We start from the raw sequence: 25,891 nt of genomic DNA, 5'->3' as shown, positions 1-25,891 counted from the left end.
ATGAGCTGTTGTCCAGTGTGCTGAACAGCTCCACGTCTCCCACTAGGGTCCATTTGGGTAACGCCACATGGAAATATGACTACGCATGCTTTTCTATACAGAGATAACGACAGTCTCATGGGGTCTTCTCTCTCCTGCCATCTGGCTGTTTTGTCTTAGATAGGATCTCACTATGTAGTTTAAGATGGCCTGGAAATTGACAACTACCTGCCTCTGGTACCCAAACAGCAGATTACAGGCAGGGACCACCAGGCCCAGCCCACGAGCTTCCTTTTCACTCATGCCTTTGATTATATAGGGCAAGAAGTTCTGACAACTCTTTAGAAGCAGCTAGACCTCTTACAGCACCTTTGAAAAGTAAAACTCCTGCTGGGTGGGTGGGGGTGGCGCATGCCTTTAATCCCAACACTCGTGAGGCAGAGGCAGGCGGATCTCTGTGAGTTTGAGGCCACTCGTCTACAGAGTGAGTTCCAGGACAGGACTAGAAAGAAAGAAGGAAGGAAGGGAGGGAGGGAGGGAGGGAGGGAGGGAGGGAGGAAGGAAGGAAGGAAAAAAGAAAGAAAGAAAATAAATTCAAACTTTCCTTACTTACTTTGGACCAAGATCCTTTCTTTCTCCACCTCCTCCTCCTCTTTTTTTCTTCTTCTCCAAGACAAGGTCTCACCGTAGCCCTGACTAGCCTGGGACTCACTCACGTAGCGCAGGCTGGCCGGGTCCTGTCTTCTGACCATCGGTGCTCTGCTTGTTTTCCTGCACTGGCCCCAGCTCACAGCCTCTTACCTTCAAGTGCTCACCCTTCAGCCCCCACACCAACCACTCTCATTGCCTCTTCAAATTCCAGAAAACCTCAGCTTCCTTAAGTGGCTCCTTTGAGCTACCGCTGCTGGACCAGCGACCCTAACCTGGGAGAATCAGTGTGTTTCACGTGAGTTAAACACTTATCTCGGAGTAATGACTTCATTTCTGTTATCCCAATGGAACCCAGCAGACGTGCTGACATTTTGTCCACTGGCACCAGAGAAACTGTCCCTGGCTGAATTCTGACAGGGCACTGAGAAACCTGTGAGGTAGGCAGAACATGTCTTTGTTGGCTTTAACACAAGTTATACTATAATTACAAAACAAGATGGCTCTTCTGGCTTCCCCAAACCTTGTTGGGTATGGTGGAGCTCACCTTTAAACCTAGCATTTGGGATCTCTGTGAGTTCAAGGTAACAGTCTGTTTCACCTTGATGCCCTGCTGGGTGAATGCAAGCCCACAGAAATATCTCATCAATATCACAATTCCGTGCCGTGTTTGGTCTTACAGTAAATGGTGCAGATTCCCAAGACACCATCTGAAGTATTTTTTCTTGCTTTGAAGAAGCCATAGTCACTATTCAGGAGAGTTCACAGAAGCAGCCACTAAGGATAATGGGAGATCAAATTATAGATGTGGAAGCCAAGGAGCATCATGGGGAAACATTGTTTCCACATGGCTCTGGTCCCCATTCAGGAAGACCCTGGTCCTTTTTCATCCCCAAGTATGGTCCCTTCCCTGTACTTCCTAAACCATGTCTTAACTAGAATTTCAGTAGCTACATAGGGGGAACAGTTTGGCTTTTCTAGAACAAGTTATTTTACTTAAAACTAGCTAAGGGATTTCAGGTTCCGGATCCCCTTCCCACCCGGGAAGTGTGTCTCTGCGTGCTTGGCTCCGTGTGCGCGCGCGTGTGTGTGCTTCCGCTTCCAAGAAAGCTTGGCTGAGCGGAGGAAAAATGAAGCAAAGCCAAAGGACTCATGGAGGGCTATAGAGATGACACACTGAGTAGGGGCACTCACTCAAGACTGACGACCTGAGTTCCGTGCCCGGGACCCACACGGTGGAAGGAAAGAACAGGTTTCCACAAGTGTCCTCTGACCTCTGCACAGGCACTGTGGCCTATATATGTTCATGCGCACAAATGCACACTCGCAAATGAACACGTGAATTTCAGAGCAAAACAAAAGGGCAGGCTGATGGGAACAGGATGATGGTGCATGTCTGTGACCACAGCACTCGGGGGGGGGGGGTGAAACAGGAACATCAACGGTTCTAGGCCAGCCTGGGTCACAAAGTGAAACTCTCAAAATGTAAACAGATGGGGGGCTGAGGCTCAGCAGTAAAAGCTTTGTTTTGCACAAGCAAGGCCCGGTGCCACATGCAAACAAAAGCAAACAACAAAGCAAAATTAATTGGCCAGCAGTGAAAGGCTACAGAGTCTCTTTCATATCCTGCACAAGTGTTCTCATCCCCGGGGTCCAGGCAAGCACTCTGCCACTGGGTCCCGGCCCCAGCACAAACACATTGGAAGGGAGTTTCCTTCTACATCTACCCTGAGTCTTGCAAGCCTCTCTCTTGCGTGTATATAACAGGCTACTGATGACTATTTAGAACTGGGGTGTTGTGTAAAAACAGCACCGCTCCCTCCCCGTCCCCCAATTAAAAAGCATCTAGATGTGTTATGCAGGGCTGCACCACTAACGTCCTCTGCCCCAGACTTCTGTTGTGTCCACGCAGATGAACCGAAACCTTCTGTTTGTGTGGTGAGAAAGGAAGAGGAAGCAGGAGAAGAGGTCCTGTGGATGCCGAGATCAGGGGCTGTAGGTTATCTCCTAAAGGATTAGTAATATGACGGTAAGAAGCAGACAGTGAGAGCTCTGGGAACATGGAACTTCCATCTCTTCTAGAAAGACACCACCAGGCCACTCCTGTTCTCCCCACATGAAGGTGGGTTTAGGAAGGACAGTGCAAAGTTGGTCACCTCAAATGATCTCAGAAAAGTGGCACTGTGCAGAGACTCTGCTGTTGTCCAAGAATGGAGTCGTGTAGGGAAAGCTCTGAGGCCTGTGAGAAAATGCTGGACGGGGCGGGGGTGGGGATGGGGAGTCTGTGACCTCAGTTTCTTCAAAACACAGAAATGTTCTTGGGATGTGTTTTTGTGCTCCTTCAAGTGTAGCAGGTGGGAGTGAGCTTACCTCAGGTCACTCATTACAACCGGCTACTGTTATTTGTTGATAAGACTATGGAAAACATGGTTTTGCCACGTGCGGCTTGTCCTTGTGATCATGCACTTTAATTATGTAGTTCTCCTTAGCCCTCAGAGTGTAAATGGTTTGAGGATCTGAATAAAGTTGGCTATTGGGTAAGACTTGAGTCTGCCTTGGTTTTAGGATCCGTTCTCCCAGCCCACCACCTCTAGAAAGGTGCCGGGCCACTACGAAAGAAGGGTATAGTAGGTAGAGTTGCGATAGATTCTCTCCTGCCACCTGAGCTTAGTTGGAAATTCACTGGCTAATCGGGATGCCAACTGGACATAACAGAAGCAAATGGCTTCCTGGCTGAAGATTTTATAATTGAAGCTGAGACCTAGTGGGCCACGCGCATGCCGAGAACAGTGATCGCATTGTGTGTCCCAACAGAAGTCCCATGTGTCAGTCACACAAATATTTAAGACCACAGAAGGATGCCTGACTGGGACAAGGATGACAAAATGCACCTTTTGCTTTTCTCCACTTTGTCCTGGACACAAAGTCACTGATGCCAGCTTTGCTCTAGGATGGAGCCCAGCATTCCTCCTTGGAACTACCCAATCATCAATACTGAGAGACATTGCTGCCTGAAACCTCTCCCTTCTCTCTGAAAGAAACCATCTTTTCTCATCAGTCACCAGAAGGCAATATGTGTACTGGACTGGGCCTTTATTTGCTAATCATCACTTTTCCTCATTTATTTTTACTTTCTCAGTGCTAAACAATTGCAATAAATAACTACCAAGGCATGTGGCTTCTATTTGACAAATCTGCCAATATTTGAAACACCTCTATCCTTGGAGACAGGAATGAATTACATTCTTTAGAATTTATTTAGCAGACCAACTGGCAGATGTGGAAAACAATGTTTTCTGAAAATAATGTTGGCAACGTTGTATAAAATGTCCAAAGACTGGAACAAAGGGCAGCTGGGGGATAGCTCAGTGGGAAATGCAGCGTGAGAGGTCCTGGAGTCAGTGCTCAACACCGAAAGAAGAGCAGCCAACAGGAGGTGACAATGGAAAGATGTATCTTATTCATCAGAAGAGGGTTGACTACATTACCACACACTGATATATGGGCTCCTAGGCAACCACCGATTAAGAAGCAGATCTCCAAGTACTGGGTACCACTAAAGAAAGATGCTGATAAGATGCCGCCTTGGAGGGCAGGGCCAGGGCATAGTGCCTCTGTGCAAAGTATTCCTAGGAAGGATGTAAAGAGTGATGTATTCACCTTGGGGGAGAACTGGACAGGGCCAGGGTGGGGAGGGGAACTGCTTCTCACATGACCCCTTAAACCGTTTCAGTTGTGATACATGCAATCTCTCTCTCTCTCTCTCTCTCTCTCTCTCTCTCTCTCTCTCTCTCTCTCTCTCTCTCCCTCCCTCCCTCCCTCCCTCTCTCTTTCTCTCTCCTAAGTTTAACTTACTACTTCAAGCAAATAAAAGAACAGGTCTAAGACAGAACCAAGGAATTCCAGGAAGCGTGTGGTTTGAAGAACCAGAAGGAAATGGGCTATGCTTTCAAGGGCTCATCTTCATCCTTGTCATGAACTGTGAAACTGTTAGGATTCGGTAATTGGTCACTGACTTGCTTAATAATGTTCTATTCATATAAAGGAAGGCACAGATCCTAGGCCAATGAGGAACTGAAGTGTCGGAGTGCTTTTCCTTTGGCTCTTAGCAGCAATGGAAATTACTCACACTGGTGGGAAGAAGGATGAAAGGAGTCGTGACTAATGCTGAAACATCTCTAAAAACTACTCATCTTAAAGACATCCTTTCTGGCTCCAGGGGATGCCTCGGTGTCTTGGGGTATATAATAATATTCAGGTCAGGGAAGACCCCACATCATTTCTCTGGTGCTTCCTGATTTATAACACACTGATCGCAAAATGTTTTCAATGAACATTTGTGAGCCCTTTGTACTGAGTCTAGCCGGCAGGGAAGAACGCCGCTTAGTCTTTCTACTGAACCATGGGAAAGGGTTGGGGGCAGGGGGAACAATCGTTTTGTTATCAAAGTCTGTGGTGCTAAGTGGCATGGTGACCACTTAAAATTCCATGGCACAGTGATATAGCTGTGGAATAAACTAGATTGGGTGAAAAAAACAGAGAAAGATATTTAATACATATATTTGCACCGTAATTTGTTTGAATGCATTATGAACTTACTTGCCTTCTCTACCAGTGTGAGGGCTTGTCATTTTCTTTTTCATCCTCAGTTCTAGGACCAGTGCATATTAGGTATTTTAGAGTCTCTGGATTGAAAAACAGATGTTCAAAGCAAATTGTCTAAAATGGTGCTTTATTTTTTTTTTCCTAATTAAAGGTAAAGACCTTCCCATGCATGTAAAAATTGTTAATAATTTCAGGGCAATGATGGGATACCTATACCTTCTGCCTTATTCTTAGATCCTCAAGCAAATCAGAGATTCTAGGGGTTGGGGATGTAGCTCAATGATAGAGCACTTGTTGGTCTTGCATACATGAAGTGTGATGGCTCGTTTTATGTCAACTTGACACAGGTTAGAGTCTTGAAACATGGGAACTTCAATTGAGAAAATGCCTCCATAACATTGGGCTGCAGGCAAGCCTGTATGACATTTTCTTAAATAGCGATCGATGCGGGAAGGCCCAGCTTATTGTGGGTGGTGCTCTTCCTGGGCTGGTGGTTCTGAGTTCTATAAGAAAGCAGGTTGAGCAAGCAGTAGGACCAAACCAACAACACTCCTCCAGGACCTCTGCAGCAGCTCCTGCCTCCAGGACCTCTACATCAGCTCCTGCTCCAGGTTCCTGCCCTGCTTAAGTTGCTGCCCTGACTTCCTTAGATGATGAACAGTGATGTGGAAGTGTAAGCCAAATAAACTCTGTTCTCCCCAAGTTGTTTTTGGTCATGGTGTTTTATCAGTAACAATAACCCTAACTAAGATATGAATCTCTAGGTTTGATTCCCAACATAGGAAAAAAAAAATCCTAGGTTGAGAATACATGATCACAGAGAAGAAAACCTCTAGAACCATTTTAAAATTTTGCTTCCTCTGACAACTTCATATATGCATATTGTGTTAGTCACCATTCTATTGCGTGAAAAGACACCACGAGCATGGCAACTCTCATAAAGGAAAATACTTAACTGGGCTGACTTACAATTTCAGAGGCTTAGTTCAATATCATCACGGTAGGGAACATGGAGGCACAGGTGCTGGAGAAGAAGCTGAGAGTTCTACATCCTCGTCTCCAGGCAGCAGAAGAGAACCTAGGAACACATTCCTCAGTCAAGGCCCCTCAGTCTTTTCCCAGCACTGTCACTCCCTGATGACTAAGCATTCAATCTGTGAGACTTTGGGGCCATTCTTATTCAAAGCACCACACATGCTTCCCGGTATTTTCAACCCACCATCCTCTTCATCCCTTCCCACTCCTGCTAAAGCCCTTCTGCCCAGCAAGTCCCTTCCAACAATCCTTGTTACTTTAGGAATTTTCAATTCTTTTTTCTTTTACCAAAGCTTTGCTTCTAAGTCTAGAGAGAGATGTAATGGTTTAAGTAAAATGCTGCAGGTCCCCGAGTGGCGGCAGTGGGCAGTGGCTATGAGACTATGCAGCAGGTCCCTGAGTGGCGGCAGGCAGCCGGCAGCGGGTCCCAAGATCACCACGGCAGGCCACAAAGGCAGCCAGGTCCCAGGCAGGAAGCCATGTGGCAGGTTAGAGACTGAGACAGATGAGCACTCCATGCAGGGTGAAGTTGGATATTTATTTAGTGGGCTATGGAAGGGAATGGGAGAAGGGGGAAGAGCAGAGAGAGAAACAGAGAGGGGGGAAGGGGAGAAGTGGGAAGAAGGGAGAGACAGAAGCTGCCTCAGAGAGAGAGAGAGAGAGAGAGAGAGAGAGAGAGAGAGAGAGAGAGAGAGAGAGAGGACTCAGGCTGGAAGCTGAAATCAGCTTGCCTCAGTGGAGGGGGGGAGTGGGCGTGGCTTGTCTCTTAAAGGGATAGGACAGACCATTACAAGAGACAATTTAGGGCTTAAGACACTGGCTGTTGTTCCAGAGGACACAGGTTCAATTCCTAGTACCCATGTGGCAGCTCACAACTGTCTGTAATTCCAATTCTACGTCTCTGATGCCTTTTTCTCCTCAGGATCCTGCGTGCAGTTGAGGCACATGAACTCATACAATCACACATACATACGCTTAAAAAAAAAAGCTGGGCCGTGGTGGCGAGTGCCTTTAATTTCAGCACGCAGAAAGCAGGGACGCAAAAGTTAAAGGGGCTACGAATTAGGGGAGGAGGCAAATGAAAGGACAAAAAGCAATGTGTGGGAGAGTACCTGCAGCGGCCCTGCCAAGGTATATCCCTAAGAGAATGCTAACAGATCTAGTGTAAGAGGTTTATTGTGGGACAGGAGAGAGGGGGAGAGAAAGAGTGGAAGGCTTTAGAGGAGTGAGGACATGAGGCAGACAGACAGGAAAGTAAGAGGAGCCAGAGAAGGCATTGTGATTTACCGGCACTTTTAAGAGGTGCATCTGTCGCACAGCTGATGGTGGAAAGGCACCTGGGTGACAGGGCGGGAACTAACATTCCTTGCTTTTGTTTATTATAGAAATAGGAAGGGGTAGCTGGTGAGGAAGGAGTGGGAGCACTGGCATCTTTCCAGGACCAGAGAAAGGTGGGACGGGGGGGGGGGGGCAAGTCCTGGGATAGCTGGCTGTTTCACACGCTGTTCGGCTCCATGGGACTGCCCAGCGCTAGGAAGTGCAGGCCTAGTTGAAGCAGTCTGTGAGGTTGGACCACCTGGATGGACGTAGCCATTCTGATGCTGCCTGGGATGCAGATTTTTGAGGGGACACCTGGACCTGGCAGGATGCTGGCAAAAGAGAGATAATTAGGGGGGGAACTATTTTCTTAGGTCTTGGTAACTGAGGGAGGGGAATACCAAGACCAGGCAAAGGGGTGGGTGGTGTGGGGATCCCATCCAAAGGAACAGGCAGTAGACAGAGAAACTAAGGCTGTTGATTGACAGTACTTATCTGGAGTCCATTTGACCTGTAAGAGGTAGATCCAAGTCGACTCCCTGGAGCTTACGAGAATAGTGGGTTTGCAAAAAGAGATAAGTTTTAGACATGTCAGCACCAATGATTTCAGAAGCTCCAGCCAGTGAAGGGGTGGGTGCGGAGGAGGCAGAGTGGTAGGGGCTCCCACGGTGGACATCAGGAAGAGAGACCTGCTCTTCCAGTTTCCTTCTAGTTTATCACATATGGGCTCCAAGGCTGCTGAAGACAGGCCTTCCCTCTTCACCCTCCCTGGACACCTAGAGGTGCACCTCAGTCTCCGAGGGGCTCTTGAATCAGTCAAGCTGACCGTCAGGGTTAACACTTACGGCAGAGTCCACAGAAGACTGAGACACTCCAGCAAATACAGGCAATCCACAGATGGGTACGGTACTTCAGCCACCAGCGGTCTGCCACAGTATGAGGAAAGCCATACCATACCATGGCAGTGCCTTTTCTGCTTGTGTATGACACATGAATTGTGCACACATTCACGTGCATGTGTGTGTGCCAGGATGCATGAAGAGACCAGAGACCAATACTGCGTATCTTCCTCTTAGGTCTCTCCATTTATTCTGAGACAGGCTGCCACTGAACCCGGGGTTCACCAATTTGTCTGGGCGGGCTGACCAGTGAGCTGAGGATCTTCCTGTCCATAACCTTCTTATTCTGGGATAACAGCCATACCTGGCTTTTTTTAGGTGCTGGGGATCTGAACTCAGGTCCTCGTGCTTGTCCGGCGGATATTTTATATCCCCAGTTCTTGGTGCCCTTTCTATAAGACCCAGAATATGAACATTTCACCTGAATGATGTTTCTCTGATCATCACAGAAGGAAACCTCAGAGCTTACCCACGGAACCTCCTATGCAACACTCCTGGGAGCTACAGGTTCTTTACGAATACACACGAACACACGCGAACAACAACAAGAAGTGTTTCAATCAACGGGAGCTGTTCTTCCTACTGAACAGAAACTTGCTATTTTCTAACCGTTACCGTTAAGTTCTAACATCGTTAGCCATGACATCAGCTCTCCCATACTGTGCAAGTATTTGAGACAGTGAGAATTTGTGCTCCAGAAGAACCTTCCTATGGAGGGCTATTTTCAAAGTCAGCACCACTTTGTTCCCGTGTCTGCAAACACTGTAATGCTTAACCCAAGCCTGCTCATAATGTGGTTCCTAGAATGGAACACAGTATTCCAGTCCTCACGGGAGCTTGCCAAATTGAAATCCAGAGGGACTTTTGATCTGGTAATGAACTTCTTCCAGTCTTTAAAGGCTTTTTGCTTTCCCACCAAGTATGCTAAAAAGTGAGCTGATACTGAAATTTGGCCAGAAACTGCCAAGACTTTTGTTTGCCATGTAACATTATCCCAGAGAGGCCTTACCTATGCCTGGCAATGGGATTCGACTAACCTCAAGTTTGTTTCAGTAATGGAGTCTTTTAATTTCAATATCACGATCATATGCAACTACTCCAGCTGTTACTTATACATGGATACTTTTGAGAGGAACTTCTTGCTAAAGGACTTTAATGCCCTCTCTACACTCAATAGCTAGGAATCCACTTTGCCCGAACCATCCAGTCATATCTCTCAGTCACAGAGGTGTCGTGTCGACAGAGATACTAAGGCTCTTGGCGGAATGACTCGGTGGGAGCTTTCTTCAGCACACAGCTTCTCTGACAGCAGATGCTGCTGACACAGTAGCATGGGAGGAAATTTAGGCCAGGTTCTGGGCTGCAGGAATTAGCAGGTGGAAAAGGCATCGGCCAGAGAACAGGGGAAGAGCATGGCTGAACAGGTGTGCTGAACCTGCATTTTATGAGGAAACAGAACATCCTGGAAAATTCAACCAAATAAAAACGCACTATGGTGGCATCCGCCTGTATGCACAGCACTGGGCGGCTGGGTGGCTGAGACGCCGTGTCTGCTCTCTTGTGAATACAAGCTTTGACATTAAAACACGAAAGAAATGTGAGCTTGTTCTTGTGGCCAGTGATGTGACTTTATTGTGTGCAGTCTTTTACACACCAACCGTTAGCTTTCCCAAGTGAAGTAAGATTCACGATAGTTATTCTGAAGGAGATGCAGTGGGCAATAACAGTAAAAAGCTGAAGAGAGAATTTTTTCTTTTGTTTGAGAGTGGAAAACAAAAGTTGGGGACGGGGGGTACGCAAAGATATGAGAAGCTCCCAGAGATTTCTAAGACCATCGTAAACACAGCTGGGGAGAACAGAGCCATGGCTGGCATGGATGAAGCAGCCGGAGGTTTGCTGCCCAGCACCACAAAACCAAACTACAGAAAAAAGGGCTTTCCTTCTGCGTGCAAGTCCTTGACATTCTCTGCTGTGTGTAACTTTATTACACAACATAATGTTTTATTTAACACAAAGTCCACTTGGCCTAGAGAACCGAAGGGTTCTCCTTTTGTCCCCAGCCAGCAAAGTCCTTCCTCATGTATGTGTTAAGAGAATGGTGTATAGACCCTGCAGGGCGTATGCTCACAGTTCACTCACTGTTTCTTCTCGGTAGCCTACTTGTTTCCTTTGGGAGCAGACCCCGGCTAAAATAAATGTGTGAGCACACTAATCTGCTGCTGAGTTGGACTTCCATCTGGAAGTTCACGTAGAAATCCCCTCAGGGGGCAGCTCCTGGAGAGCCTTTCCCCACAGCTCGCTTGTCCACGCCACACTAGGGAGCAACTCTTCTCAAATTCTCCATTCCAAAGCACCTTTTCTGGAGTTTTCCAAACTTTTGGCTCCACCCAGCATCCTTTCTCCCTAGGCTTGTCTACCTACTGAATCCAGGGAGGGGTCAGTAGGGAGGCACAGTCTAATCTGTTGTTAGGAACTAGGAATGCAAGAATTAAGTGGAATGTCGTGGCTCACATTCCTAAGGTTTGGGAGGCTGAGGCAGGAGGATTACCATGAGTTCCAGGCTAATCAGGCTCCAGAGTGAGATATTACTTCACACAAAGAAAATAAAAGCAAAATAAAAAAAAATACAGAGCAAAAATAAAAGAAACAGAAGAATCCAAAAGACATCCGAAATTACTCTACTGTCTCACTTGTGACTTCAACCAAAGACTTGATATCTTTCATGTGGAAGTGGAATTAGGCTTTTAGTGCAAGACACAAAACTTGTAACATGTAGAACTAAAATTTAAAAAATATTGCCTAATTGAACTTTATAAAGAAAAAAAAAATCTAAGTGGAGAAACATAATTAGGTGTTACAGTAAGCTGGGACTCGCGAAGCCCACTGTACAGGATAAACTACTGAGATAGATTCTGCTGACTTGAGCCATGCAGAAAAGGCGAAGTGACACTCAGCTGGGAGGCGGAGGGTCAAAGGTGACACAGGGCTCTGAGAAAACATTTACCAGCGAGAATGTGATGATTCATTTATCAGCTCAGAAATCTCAAGTATAAAACTTTAAGATATAACAAGGATCAAATTATATCATGTTTGTGATTCAATTAAAAAATTCTTAGCCCTCTTACATTATATTATCTAGATTATAATAGTAAAAAAATCAAATTACATTCATATGAAACTTTTATCAAAAGAAATCAAATCCATTTTTATGAAATTTTATAGTACAATTATTTTAGTGGGTCTTTTCTTAGGTCACAGTATTTATAATTCCATTTATATCTGTATAATTTTTAAAATTAAAAAACAAAAGCAAATCAATAGAAATCTAAGTTTTCATTTGTAAAACTCCCTTCAGTCTCCAGGCCGGCACCACATGGCGGTGTTGATTTGTCCTCCAGACATGGATGGCTCCCAGGATCCCCCCGGTCTATGAAGCATTCAGGCCTCGACTCATTAGGAATGCTTTTTGGTTTGGCTCACGTTGCAAGAAATTCTGGAGCATGTCCATGCCGTCCAGAGATCCCCCAGGTTTCAGGATTAGGTTTCTGTATTTCATTCCAACCTAATAAAAGAAAACATCATGCCTAATAATTCACGGGCGAAGCAATCCCCTAAATCCCCAGGCATCGGGAGAAAGGGGTGAGGGTGAGGAAGAGGGGCTGCAGTTTGACTCGGTCTAGACATTCCCTCCTGCCGACAGGGCAGCTCAACCCTTCCTTCCTGCAGCTAAGGGGTTTGCAGCTTCAGCCTCAGGCTTCTACCCTGTCCACTAGTATTGTCTTGTGTCCTTAGATTCCCAGCTGTGAACCTACACACCAACAGCCAAAAGGAACACAGTCTATGACTGCCTGTTAGCCCATTTCCAACGAGATTCAGAGGTTAGCAGAGCAAGGGTTGTGGAGGTTAAGTCGGCTGTGTGTGCTTTGAGGCAGGAGCATGGTTACTGTCGAATGGTTTCAGGTATTTCTATAGCAGGCTCATGGAAAAACACAACAAAACCCCCACAAAGAAGCCCAACCAGCCTTATTATAAATGGTCAAGTGACAAGAATTTCTGAGGGGTCAGAACCGGCCTGACAGGAGATGGAAGTCTGGAATTTTAAACCACAGTTCAGTTTTGTTTACATAAACACACAAGCAGATAAGCTGAAAGAAAATAGCTGCGGCTCAGCAACAACGCTCGGCATCTTTACCTTTGCTACACATCCTTCCATTGTCCTTGTAATGAATTCAGTGAGTCCTAATTCCAGATGCACATATAAAATAAACAGATACCACTCACGTTTATAGCTATTGTGTGATTTCATCAATAGGGCCAATAATCTTTTTGCGCACAGGAAGAACTAGAGAATTGCCAGAGATAAAGTAGCTTCAGCTTGGAATGAACACAAGATCCTGCTTGATGCAGCCATAAGAGACTTATGTAAAACAAAACATGAGTGAAATCCACTAAGTTAATGTCCTACAAGAGTCACGAAATAAAAACTGACAGAATTTTTGGGGCTGTCTTTCATGTATAAATAAGAATCACTTGTAATTTAAAAATCACTATCACAGTGTTTATTACCTTCCTAATGCGGTGACCCTTTAATACAGTTCCTCCCGTTGTGATGGTCCTCAACCCTAAAATTAATTTTGTTAGGCCAGGCAGTGGTTGTGCGCACCTTTAATCCCAGCACCAGGGAGGCAGAGGCAGGTGGATCTCTGTTCTTATTCCTAAAATATTTCTAAGATGTTTGCGGCGCAGGTGCTAGCCCCGAAGAGACGGTTGTCCTCCCCGCAAGATCCCCGGGGCGGGCTGGCGGAGCCCGCCATGCCACTAGCAACTGCAGCTTCCCACCAGTGGGAGGGCACGAGCCAGCGTGGGTGGTGGCCGCGGGTAACAGACACATAGACACAAAAGATAGGCATAAAGGTAAAATATTTATTACAGGAGAAAGGGGGAGGGAGGGGGGGAGGGAGGGAGGGAGGGAGGGAGGGAGAGAGAGAGAGACAGAGAGAGAGGAGAGATAAAAGGAGAGAAAAGAGATAAAAGGAGAAAGAGACAGAGAGAACAAGAGCGCACATCAAGGACGCAGAAAAGGAAGGGGCCAAGATGGCGGCGGGCAGGTCAGAGGTAATGGGAGTGGGCATGGCTTGTCCCTTAAAGCGGCAGGAAAGCACAATATCTGTGAGTCTACAGAGCCAGTGCCAGGACAGGCTCCAAAACTATACAGAGAAACTTTGTCTCGGAAAAACAAGCAAAAAAAACAACAAAAGCAAACAAAAAAATTTTCATTACTACTTCATAACTGTAATTTTGCTACTGTTATGAATGGCAATGTAAATATCTGTGTTTTCTGAGGGTCTTAGAAGAACTCTGTGAAAGGGTCATTTGACCTGAAAGGGGTTGCAACCCACAGGCTGACAACCACTAATCTAGCTGATGTGTCCAATCTTTTGACACTGTGACAGGTTGCTGACATTTATAAAGTTTATAGGTAAGAACCCTGCAATGACATTACTAGGAAAAAAAAGATTAAAACAAATAAACAAACAAAATAACCAAAAAAAGAAAAAAATCAAAATCCCTCAAAACATTTTAGGTAAGTTGATGAATCTATTTTGGATTGTCATATATATATTCATAGCTATTCTCAGCTGCATGTAGCCCGGTGTACTGAGCTGGACATGATGACATAAGCTCACAGTTGATAGTTTGAATTCTAGGTAGGGAGTTCTAGAACAGCCAGAGCTACATACAGAAACAATGTCTCAGAAAAAGAAAAAGAAAGGAAAGAAGGAAGAGAGGGAGGGAGGGTACTGCTATTGAATAACTGTGCCACTGAGGACTTGGAGCTCAGTTTAGTCTGTGTCATTTTGGTACAGAGAATACATTTAACAATTCAATTTTTTTTTCCCCTTGGGCTGGAGAGATGGCTCGGAGGTTAAGAGCACTGACTGCTCTTCCAGAGAACCCGAATTCAATTCCCAGTACCCACATGGCAGCTCACAACTGTCTGTAAAGACAGTTCCAGGGGATCTGAAACCTTCACACCAATGTACATAAAATAAAGGTAAATAAATCATAAAAAAAAATCCTTATTTTTTTTCCTTTACATGGTCTACAGTAATGTCCCCACTCTAAGAGCAATTGCCACGCTAAAATGCAGCTGGCTGTCCTTGTCACAGGCTCCACCACTCCAAGAGGTAGACCAGAGCTCCTTAGTCCACAGGTACTTAATCCCTTCCCTCACTGCTCAGTGTGCTTCAGTCTGGCCACAGTGTTAAACTGCTGTGTGGAAAAGGGAAGCCTGTTCTCTGTGGGCACAGCAGTGTGGAAACAGCAGACAACGGATGATAGTTTTATAGAATTACAAAAATATTTAATAGCTTGTAATAAGGAAAACAAAATATACATGAATAGTAGAGAGAACAGTGTAACGGATCCTCAGGTATCTATCACCCAACGTCAATAATAACGGGTCTTGAGATAAGAAGTATCAGCACTATGTCTGGCTTACACAGTTCTTGGGATCAGATTCAACGGTCTCTGGATGCTAGGCATGCATTCACCCACCTGAGCTACATCTCCAGTTGCCCATTATTATTACTATATAGTGTAACCTGGTCTCCAATCCTTCTGCTCCCACCTCAGGTTGCCAAGCACTGAGATTACAGCTGTGTCCCCACACACCTGGCAATATTGAGCAGTTTTTCACAGACACTCCATGTCCAAGCTCTGCATGTAATATATACCATTCCTTTGATTCCAGCACAATCAGGCAAATATCTGAGTTTGAAGCCAGCCTGCTCTACACAGCAAGTTTCAGGACAGCCAAGGCTATACATGGAGACTCCGCCTCAAAAACAACAAAACAAACAACAACAAAACAAAAAACTATGGTATTTATACTTCAAATATTACAGAAAAAGAACAAAACATTAAGATCTCTCCCAAGATGCAACATCTGACAAAGCTTTCCACCAACGGCTGTAAACTCGGTAGTTCAGTAGGAAGGTCAAGGAAGCATTGGGGACTTCACCACTGAGTGAAGAGATGGCGCAGGCCTGCTGCCTGCAGAGCCACGTCAGAGCAGGGCACTGTTTTGTCTCAGAACAGCTTGGTACAGCTCAGTCCTCTGCTGCTTCTGTCTCTAAACAAGTTGATTCAATTTCCTCAATTATAAAGCAATGGTCTTTTAATAGTTCCATTTCCCTTGCAATGAAGCTTTGAGAAGAGTTTAAGAGCCATTTTGGTAACAGGACCTAGCTTTTGTTAAGGAAAAAACAAAACAAAACAACGAAAAACAAACCCCCAAAATAATACAACAACCCCAGTAAGTAGTTAAGCTAGTTTTTATGAGTAGGAAGCCGGCTGGGGCTGGGCAAAGTCTGCCACAGGTGGAAGGAATGTTGGCCTCCAGCCATTCAATGGTGTTTATGCAATAAAGAAACCTGAACTGTCAGGAAGGCAGGAAGAGAAACTCTAGGGCCCTAACATTTGAAGTCACTGCAGAGAGTCAGATGCTAGGGCTCTCCTAGGAAGGGAAATCAATCAGTGGCCACTGAGGTTTAGAGTCCTGGACAGCAAGTATCTTTTGGCTCTGTGTAAGCCTTTTCTAACCCTGAGGATCTGAGGAAGGTTAGGTGCTCTGGAGTCAGGCCCAGGCCTGAACTGTATCTTGATACACTAGTTACATAATTTTTGGCCTTGGTTTCCTTATCTGTAAAATGGGAATAAACTGTCCTTACATTTTTCATGCTATTGGACACACAATGGGGTCTGATGACTCTTCTCTCCCCGCCCCCAGGACACTTACTTATCTATGCTCAGGGAAATAGCTACACTCTTGCTTTGACATTTCCTTAAAATTACTTCTGTCTTCTAATAAAGCTAGAAGAAAGCTCGAGGTTTCACCTCCACTCTCAGGGAGGAAAAATATATAGTCTAGGAAGAATAGAAGTGGGAGAGAGAAGCGCTACTTTGATGGCAAATGTAATTACCCTTTCAGGATGCTCATCTATCAGGAACGAGAACATGGGAAGGAGAGTGGACTGGCTCCCACTAGCTTTGTATCCTGTAGGCAGCACACACAGTGGTTTTCTCGTGGCCTTTCAACCTAGCCTTCCAAGAGCAGAGCCAGGCTTGTGGCCTTTAATGTGGAGCAAAGTGAGCACCCTGCCCAGGACAGGTGAGGACATCTGGGTTCCTGGCATACTCCCCCACCTGTCTGCAAAATGGACTTTGAGATGTCTCACAGCCCACAGTGCTCTCCCTGGCACGCCCTTTGTTTTTTCTGAGGGTGAGGCGGTGTGTGTGTGTGTGTGTGTGTGTGTGTTACAAAACCACAAGGCCTGTGACAAAAGGCAAGGTGGGAGAGAGAGGAAGGCTGGGGGGCCGGAGCTGGGAGCCAGGAAGACGGAGAGAAGAAAGGCAGGCAGAACCATTGACGTTGAAGAGGTCTCCTGAGACCTCACACCAACCTTGGATCAGTGAGGGCAGAAAGGAAAACACGCACTGGTAGCTGTGCATTTTAGGAGGGCGGAAGGAATGGGGGGAACCAGGAGTAAGGTCCAAGATATGCAAAACTTTAAGGTAGAGGAGCTGTATTAAAACAACCTCTTTCCCGAGAGATCCGAGAGGGCCTTCTGACCTAGAAAGGGAGAGAAGAGATGCATAACTGGGCTCTGGGCGTGGTGGCCCACACCTGCAATCCCAGTACCTGCGAGGCTGGGGTAGGGAGTGGGCAAGTTTGAGGGTGGTCTCAGCAATACTAGAAGACCTGTCTCAAAAAAAGAAAGAAAGAAAGAAAGAAAGAAAGAAAGAAAGAAAGAAAGAAAGAAAGAAAGAAAGAGAAAGAAAGAAAGAAAGAAAGCTAGGCCCAGTGGCATAGACATGCAATCCCAGTTCTTTGGGAGGCTAAGAGGCTGAGGCAGGGAGATCACAATTTCAAGGCCTTCCTGAGCTACAAAATTGAGTTTTAATATTAGACTGGGCAGCTTAGTGCAATCCAGCTTGGGGGTATAGCCCCTTAGAACCAGTGGTAGAGCACTTTCCTAGCACACAGGAGGTCCTAGGTTCAATCCCTAGCCAACCCCCAAGAGAAAAGAAAGACTGCCTGCATTGGCCGGGACTTAAGACTGGGGAGTCTGTACTTGGAAATATTTGAAGAGGAATTCACATGGCTATAACCCCAGCACCCGGGAAAGGCTTAGGCTAAAGGACCACACCTTCACGGCTGTCCTAGGATGCACACAGTCAGACTCTGTCTCAGGTAAAAAAAAAAAAAAAAAAAAAAGAACGAATCCCATTTCTTTCCTTTGTCTCTAGTCTCTATCATGCGAAATCCAAGGCTGTTAAAGGCTCAGAGTCAAGAAAACTCTGTGGTTGCACAGGACTGCAGCTGAGCCTGAGGGGAGAGAGGGGCTGTTAGGGACGGAGACCCAGAGGGAGCCGAAGAGTCCTGCCACTCTTAATCACTGAATTCTTCGAGCAATCCTTTTCCACTCCCAACAGCAGCCTTCCTATGTCCCCATATGCGACTGCATATACTGTCTTCCTGTGACATCATAGACTGAAAGCCAATAGTTACATCAAAGTCTTGTTGTTTTTTTTTTTTTCCAGTCTTTCTTTCTGAAGCAACACCTGGTTGTGGTTCTTCACGATGAAAGAAATAAAGCTTAGAAATTTCTCTCAAAGAGAAAGACAATTCTGACTTAACAATACAAACGGCCTCTGAGTCCACAATGTCTATTACCTCTTAGGAAATTTTCCCACAATGAAGTTGCCTTATTAAAAAAAAATGGCCCTAGTTAAAGTGCTTCCACTTTTCCAACCCTGTGATTAGGGGCTGGATTTTGAAATTACATTTAGTGAACTTTAAGACATCCTGGAAGAGAACCAGAGCTGGCTGAGGGGCAGTAACCCAAGCAGCTCTCCCACTAAGACAGCTGTCAGGGCTAGAGAAGTTACGTTGGGTGAGACGGCTTCTCCATGTTCTAAAACAGACTTTAGGGATGTATGTGTGTTCTCCTCCATGTGTACACGTGGGCGAGGGGAGAAGTGTTAGGGTTTACATGTGTGTGCATGTTCTGTGTTTCTGTATGTCCAAGCATGGTGTGTGCATGCATGTGTGTAACCACAGGTCAGTGTTGGATGTCTCTCTCCCGGTCTCTCTCTATCTTCCTTAGTATTTGAAGCAGGTTTCTCACTAAGCCTGGAAATCATTGATTTAGCTAAATGGGTTGGCCGGTGAGTTCTAGGGATCATCTGCCTTTATCTTCACTGGTAGGTTACAGGTGTGTGTTGGCGCGCCAGGCTTTTATATAGGTGCTGGAAATGCCAACTCATGTCCCCCTGCTTACAGGGCAAAGACTTTACCAACTGCACCACCTCCCAATTCTGAGTGTAGGCCCAACTTAATAAGCTAATTAAGTGGCTAAAATGTGTTTTTTTACTCATTAGAAAGAATATGAAGAACTACAGAGAAAACACGGTAGCAGAGTTGGAGGCTGTAACAGGAAAGGGGCCAATTCTAACACTTGGAGAGAGGGCCCAGAGCAGAAGGAAGACGGCTGTGCCATAAAATATTCACGGCTGCTGCTGTGTTCAGAAGGCTGCAGGCTGACATTTGACCCTCCCGAGTTTGTGCTCCTGTGAGCAGCATGCGCTCTGTGTGGTTCTGCTCACCAGGGTGTGACATGGTGCTCTGAGCAGACGTTTAAGAGAAAGCCTGGAGATGTGCTTCTAGAGAGTGGAACCAGTGTGGTCTCCTGATCCAGCCTCTCCGGGGCTTGTGCACCCTGCTACCTTCTCGAGATGCTCCAACCACGTTGGGAAGTGTGAAGCCTTGAGCCAACAGCTTACATGCCAGACGGTGATGGATGGTTCCCATGACTTCAGACCCAGTGGAGCGCTGCTTTACACTATAAAAATTCCCATTGTTACTCTGCTTACGTAACCAGCACCTATGTGAGAAACTGAAGGCAACACAGCCCAGCTAAGGTCACCTTCTGCAGAGCTGGCCACGGCAGGACTGAGATCATGCACCAAGCAGGCAGTGCCTGGATTACTGTGCCGAAGAACAGCACTTCCTTCTCTGTTTATCTTTGTGCAGTTGTGGGAACAATGGAAGCTTTTTCACAGGACAGGATTATTGTGCCAAGAATTTTTAATTTTTGATAAATATTTGTATTCTGTAAGTCAGGTGCTAGAGTAAATATTTGTAAAACAAAACAAAGCAAAGCAACCCTACGAAAACAAACAGCATTCAGTCCAGGGGAATCAAATGGCTGTGGAAAAGGCTGGCTCTAGAAGCCCCACAGGAGAGAGGGGGGTGGAGAGGGGTGTGAGGAGCCAGGTTTGTGATGGCGGGGCAGTGATAAATGACAGGATTCCTCTCAGCATTTGAAAGGAAAGGGAAAAGAAGTGAGAAGGGAAAACTCAAAGCAGCCTCCTGTCACAAGAAGTAGACTCCCACCGAATACTCCGCAGCAGCGTCCAGAGACGCGACGGAGCCGGACGGCATTTCTAACAGCCGAGAAAACAGCTCCGTGTTGTTGGGGTCTTTTTCTCTCCAAGTTCACTCCTGTCCTCGCCTAATGAAGAGCAGCCTGGCTGCCCGCCAAACGACAGAGTTTGAGAATAAAAAGCGCAGAGAGACCTGATGACAGGGTTGCTTCTGCAGGATGTGCAAGCAGTCTGGGATCCACTGGGATCTCAAATGTGGCTGCCGCTTTGACAGCTGAAGAGAGGAGGGGCCGAGACGCAGCCAGACAAATGGAAGGACAGACACAGGCTCAACTCAGGGAGTGAACGCTTACACCAGGAAGCCTCCCAAGCATCAGAAGCCGGGAGGGGTCACACTTGAGCTTTTCTCAGCCTAGCTTTCCTCTCCTTGAAACACTGTTGCTGCTGTGCTTGGTGGGGCACACTTGAGACCCCAGCACTCAGGAAGCCGAGGCAGGAGAACTGCTAATAGTTTGAGGCCAGTTGGGGCTATATAGCTAAACTGTCTCAAAAACACTAAATAAAACAAATTTCCCCAAAACATTCCCCCAACAACCTATTGTGTTCTGAGTTCTGCACCAATCTGTAAACTTTGTAAAGTAAGAAACAGTTCCATGAGAAAAATAGAGAAATGCTAAGCCCTCCTAAAATCTCACCACTTGGTGTCATCTGCATTTGGGGGTGCTTTTGTTCTAACCAGATTTTAAGAATACTGTGTAAAATCCTTTACTCTGAAAGAATATTTTTATTTTATATAATAGTTATTTCAAATAATCCAGACACAAGCAAAAGTTTATTAAAGACTTTCCCATGTGACCAAGTCCACATTTTGTTAGGAAGATGGAAGGGGGATCACTTTGGTTGGATAATCTAGAAGAGTTCATATATGAGTAGCTTTTGGAAAATATTTTTAGATTATTTATGTCTGTGAGTGTTTTGCCTGTCTGAGTGGATGTGTATCACATGCATGCCTGGTGCTTGCAGAAGTCAGAAGAGGATGCTGGATTCTCCAGGACGGGAGTTACAGAAGGTTGTGAGCCATTAAGTGTGCGCTGGGAAACACACCTGGGTCCTCTACAAGATCAACACATGCTCTTAACCACTGAGCCACCTTCCCATCCTATGAGTGGCTTTTTAAGTGGGATCTTAAAGAATAGTATGATTTTTGAGAGTCACAGATTTTTTTTTAAGCGTACTTTGTTTTAAAACAAGTTCTTATGAGGAGGCTCAGGCTGGCCTTGAACTTGTTACGTGGCCAAAGATGACCTTAAACTCCTGATCCTCCTGCCTCTACCTGCCAAATCCTGGAATTACAGGTGTGTGCCACCACTCTTGGCTTCAGGGAGATAATATTTAAAGTGAAGGCACAGAAAGAATAAATGGGTGAAGGTGGGCAAAGCTAAGAGAATACCCCCTTTACTTCTAAGCCACATTCCTGGCTCAATTTTCTTAACAAAGGGGGAAAGTGGATTGGGCACAGAGATTCATGCTGTAATCCCCAAAGCCAAGGAAGATGAAGCAGGAGGGGCATGATCTGATGGCTCCTTGCAGTACATAATGAGACTCGGGGATGGGGTAACAGGGAAGAGAGGAAGAGGCAGATTCACAGAAATCAATAAAGAGCATGGGAGGACCGCAGAGGAACACCGCATGGCCAGCTCAGGTTAGCCAGCACGACTCCACAGTAGGGCAAGCGAACAGACTAAAGATAGTATGAACTATACTCTGTTATAAACTATATAAACTATACTTCTTTGATAGAAAGATAGGAGAACCTGGGGAGGGCACCATCTCAACATGAGATGGTGGGGGAATGTGGGCTACACACATGCTGAAAGCCATGCAGAAGTTAGACTATTAACAAGAGTCATGTCAGACCTTTGTGACTCGGTAGGCAGGAGCATAGAGGGCAGTTCAAAGAGACTGGCTGGGAGAGGTGGGCTGGGAGAAGAAATACTTGGAATGAATAACACAGTGTTGCTAGCCTGGAGGTATTTTCTGGAGGGAGAAACAAGGAAATGGGGACCTAAAATATATGATATATTTCAGTATGTAGGCAGAGAAGTATTACTTAGTCTAGAAACAAAAACCCAAAGAACAAGTTGATTGAAATAAGCATTTAGAGTTTGATTTGGGTAATTTGTCCTAATTTCTCAACCAAACAGGGCTTGGAAACACGCTGGAAATATACCAGCCTTACACATAATTGACCGTCGAGTCGTCCATGAGCAGGGAGGCTGGGGTGGGTAACAGCAAGGCTTGGCTGGCAGCCACCTGGCAGTCACCTCACTGTTCATGGGAAGGAATGGCTCAGATTAATGAAGCAGCTTAAATTATCCCAAAGGCACTTAGGTTACAGACTAGGTAGTAGGTGGAGTACGCCAGCCACAGAGAGAGGGTGCCTCCCACAGAAAATGTACAAAGAAGCCTGTAAAGACTATCAGAACACAGAGACTATTTACATCAGGGAGAAGTTTACCTTTCTTTCTCAACCTCTTATAAAACAGAAACACTGCATGGCACATGTCAAAACTAGTAGCAATAAACTCTCAAGTGCATAAACAAGGCTTTGAATTTTTAATTATGCAATATACTGGAATGTTAATAAGCAAGAAAGCATAGTAGTTTTTTTTTAAACTTACAGAATTAAGAGTTAATCACTTGTACACTGAAACTTAATGATGTATGATGATCTGAGAAGATGCCAGGCCTCGAAGTTAAAAGCTGCTCCTCCTTAAACTCTAGCTGCTACAAGTCTTTTACACTTAGAGCTAAGGGAGAGGGGCAAGCACACAATCAACACGACGGGGTAAAAAAAGCCATACGATACCTCTGGATTCATGATCCCGTCTTTTTTAAAACAGCTGTGAAACATGTCCATGGAGAAGACTTCGCTCCAAAGATATCCATAATATTGGCCATCATAGCCTCCTGCCAAGTGTCCAAAGGTAGCTGGCATGTTTGTACCTTAAAAAAGGTACATTTTAATCAGTATGATGGCAAACGCTAATTAATCGGGTTATGAGCTAGCTAGTTTGCCTTTGGGGAGCCCAGCTGTGAGGAGGGAGTGAGTGATAGCATCTCATGGATTGGTGTGTACCCTTGGCCAAGGTGTTTACAAGCCTTTCTCCTATCAGTAGCTCAGGCCCAGCTCTGGAATACCTAACAACACTTTCTGAAACTTTGTCCACACCCGTCGGTAGTTCAAAGGGGGAAACTGAACCATAGATGCCAATGGGCCTTGAAAATACTCTATAAGTAACCCTACTTTTTGCTCAAGCCACTCCCTTACCCCCTTACCCCTGCAAAGCAAGAGCTGGGAATCAAACCCAGTCTGGCATAGGCTAGACCAGTACTCTAAAGCTGAGCTACAACCCAGCCCCTGCCACACTTCTTAATATTTAAGATGACTCTAACTAAAATGGCATTTGTGTAGGTTGATAATTTCTGAAAATGAAGCATTTTGAGAAAAGATTTACCAAGTGAGTCTACACAGGGCTGCTCTAAGTAGAGTTTTGTCAGAGAGACAGTGCTGCTCCTTGGTTTACAAGCGGCAGATCAGGAAGTGAGGCGTGGATGATTCAGGCCCCTCTTATCTTATTAGCCTCCAGAACTGCGTCTGATTCATTTTACCAACAATTTCCTTGGTGAAAAGGTTTACTGTGCACTCCCTGACCAAATGCATACATACTAGCTGCTTAAAAGTGCACAGGTAAGTCTGGATTCACATTCTAACAGACACTGCAGGCCTCGGGTCAAAGCCTGAACTGGCGTTAGCATCAGAAGTGAGGGGTTTCCTGCTCCTCCCTGAAATGCCTTCTGCCAACTTCTTTCTGAAAATCCCAGGGAAGTCTTGGTGCACACAGGGAGGGAGGGGATGGGCAGGTGCTGCCAAACGGGAATGGCCGTGCTGGGGCGGAGGCCAATTGCTCACGCCTGATTACACCGAAATGTGGTGACTCTGGAGCCACCTCTCCTTCAAGCACATCTGGACAGGACAACTCCTAAGGCAGAGTGTGCTTATCTGAAAGCTGTGGGCGGCTTGAGGAGGGGGAATGGAATCAGGTGCTAGTGGGTCATACCTGGCGTAGCTGCAACTCCTAATATTTCTGTGCAGTATTTAGCGTATTCACTTGCGGCATCCAGCGATTCATTGGTATGGAGAGACTGATCAACTTTGCTCAAAACAATCTGGCGCAGTGTCAGGAGACCTAATAAGGTTAAAGAGGGTTTGAACAGCGTGTTGGAGAGAGAACTGTGTGTTCTAACACCACAAGTCAGAGATTTGAAAATTGATTCCAGTCCCACTCATCACAAAAGGGAAGCAGGGTGAAACGGCATTCCAACTATCTGAGACTTGAGACTTTTCCCTTAGACGCAGTCCAGGCATCTCCATGCCAACACACTCACGTGTTCGTCCCTCCATGCACCAGCACTCCTGGGGTGCTCATAAGGTGAAAATAGTCTGACAGAAGGAACAGCCAGGAATTTCGCATTAAATAATTCCTGCTTGCTTTCCTTCTTTAGAATGTTGAGCCATACCTGTGTTGACCAGTCTAGAAGCAACGAGCTTCTCAAGCAGGTCGTCTGTGATAGGGCTTCCATCCTTATAATGTCTTGACAGTTTCCGCAGGGATTCGATGTCCCATACCCAGTTCTCAAGCATCTGTGATGGTACCTCTACAAAGTCAGTTTCCACATTTGTCCCACTAAATCGTGCAAAGTCAGTCTAGAAAGCAAACATAAACGTATTTTTAAAGCACTGAGTAAAACTATACGTGCAATGAAGTATATCTCAGACCCCCCAAACTTAAGGCAGAGTCAGAACAGTAAAACTATACATGCAATGAAGTATATCTCAGACCCCCCAAACTTAAGGCAGAGTCAGAACAAAGCACTGGAGTCGTATGTAGGTCGGGGCAGAGGGTTGTCTAGTGTTTCTCAGTCTGACCCTGGCTGGGGGTTGAGGAGAAGGCAAACAATTTCCCTAGGAAAAACAGTTTCTCCCAAGCTCCTCCTTGCAGTTGGTTACTCTTGTTTACTCAACACATGCCTTTCTGGGCATTCACCACTGTTGCTCAACTACTCAAGGTGAAATCAGTTAAAGAGTTAACTTACAACATTCCAGACTCGTGTGTGTGTGTGTGTGTGTGTGTGTGTGTGTGTGTGTGTGTGTATATGTGTGCTCTCAGATGGAGTAGAGAAAGCCAGGGGCCTGGCCTGGAAAGCATGCCTGCGGATGAATTACAAGTGAATGAGTCATGTGAACAGAAAGAAGAAAGAAACAATACACCTAAAAGTTCAGAACCTCTGTGGTGGAAAGAAGGAATGTACTCGGTGGGCCTGGGTTAAGAGTTCTAAAACCAAAGTTTCAAGAATTCTTGAGTAAGATATAAAAGCTTCCAAGAGAAAGACCAAGATTTCTCAGAACAGGCGAATGGCTTGTTTTCATCCATTTTTTCTCAGACTACTGTTTTTAACCATCACACCACGCACACAACACTTGCAAGCTGTAGTAGCAGAGAAGAGTTAGTGCTGGCCCCACAGGGTCACATCTGGGTGGGGTCCTGACACCCCATCACTCTCCCAGGCTTCATCACCCCAAGGAGGGGACAGGCAGAGCACTTAGCCATGGAGGAGGCAGCAGATGGGGTGCCAGTGTATAACCATTCTGCTTTTGGCCCAGGGCACAGGCACAGATGTCAAAAGGACGGCATATTCTGCCTTCCTCTCTATGCAAAAATATGCTTTGCTTGACTTCACATTCTAACGGTGCTGATTCTAGATGGGGGGGGCTGTGATAGGAGGGCCAAGGGCAACACTCCAATAGGCACTGGAATTAGGGTACCTCTGTTGAGGACATCATCTCCCAAATTTGTACAAGGAAAGAAGCAAAGATCCCTAGAAACAGAATATTT

At 45.8% G+C, this 25,891-nt stretch overlaps 1 protein-coding gene across 1 annotated transcript in view; it reads right to left on the bottom strand.

Moving 5' to 3' along the window:
- Nucleotides 1-9,624: 9,624 nt before the first annotated feature.
- Nucleotides 9,625-25,891, bottom strand: part of Nln (neurolysin) — an 81,181-nt gene continuing 64,914 nt past the window's right edge. Inside the window, exons 10-13 of the mRNA XM_050160442.1 lie at nt 24,516-24,702; nt 24,056-24,184; nt 22,804-22,940; nt 9,625-12,045 (exon numbers count right to left, since the gene is read on the bottom strand). Of these exons, the coding sequence (XP_050016399.1) occupies nt 11,911-12,045; nt 22,804-22,940; nt 24,056-24,184; nt 24,516-24,702 (588 nt within the window). The 3' untranslated portion in view covers nt 9,625-11,910. The remainder of the gene's footprint in view (nt 12,046-22,803; nt 22,941-24,055; nt 24,185-24,515; nt 24,703-25,891) is intronic.

The sequence above is a fragment of the Alexandromys fortis genome, unplaced genomic scaffold, assembly GCF_014885135.2.
Source record: "Alexandromys fortis isolate MF-2015 unplaced genomic scaffold, M_Fortis_MF-2015_v1.1 scaffold_76, whole genome shotgun sequence".
Classification (NCBI taxonomy): Eukaryota; Metazoa; Chordata; class Mammalia; order Rodentia; family Cricetidae; genus Alexandromys; species Alexandromys fortis.
The sequence above is the reverse complement of the archived record's forward strand: the minus strand, read 5'-3'. Positions and strand labels throughout refer to the sequence as shown.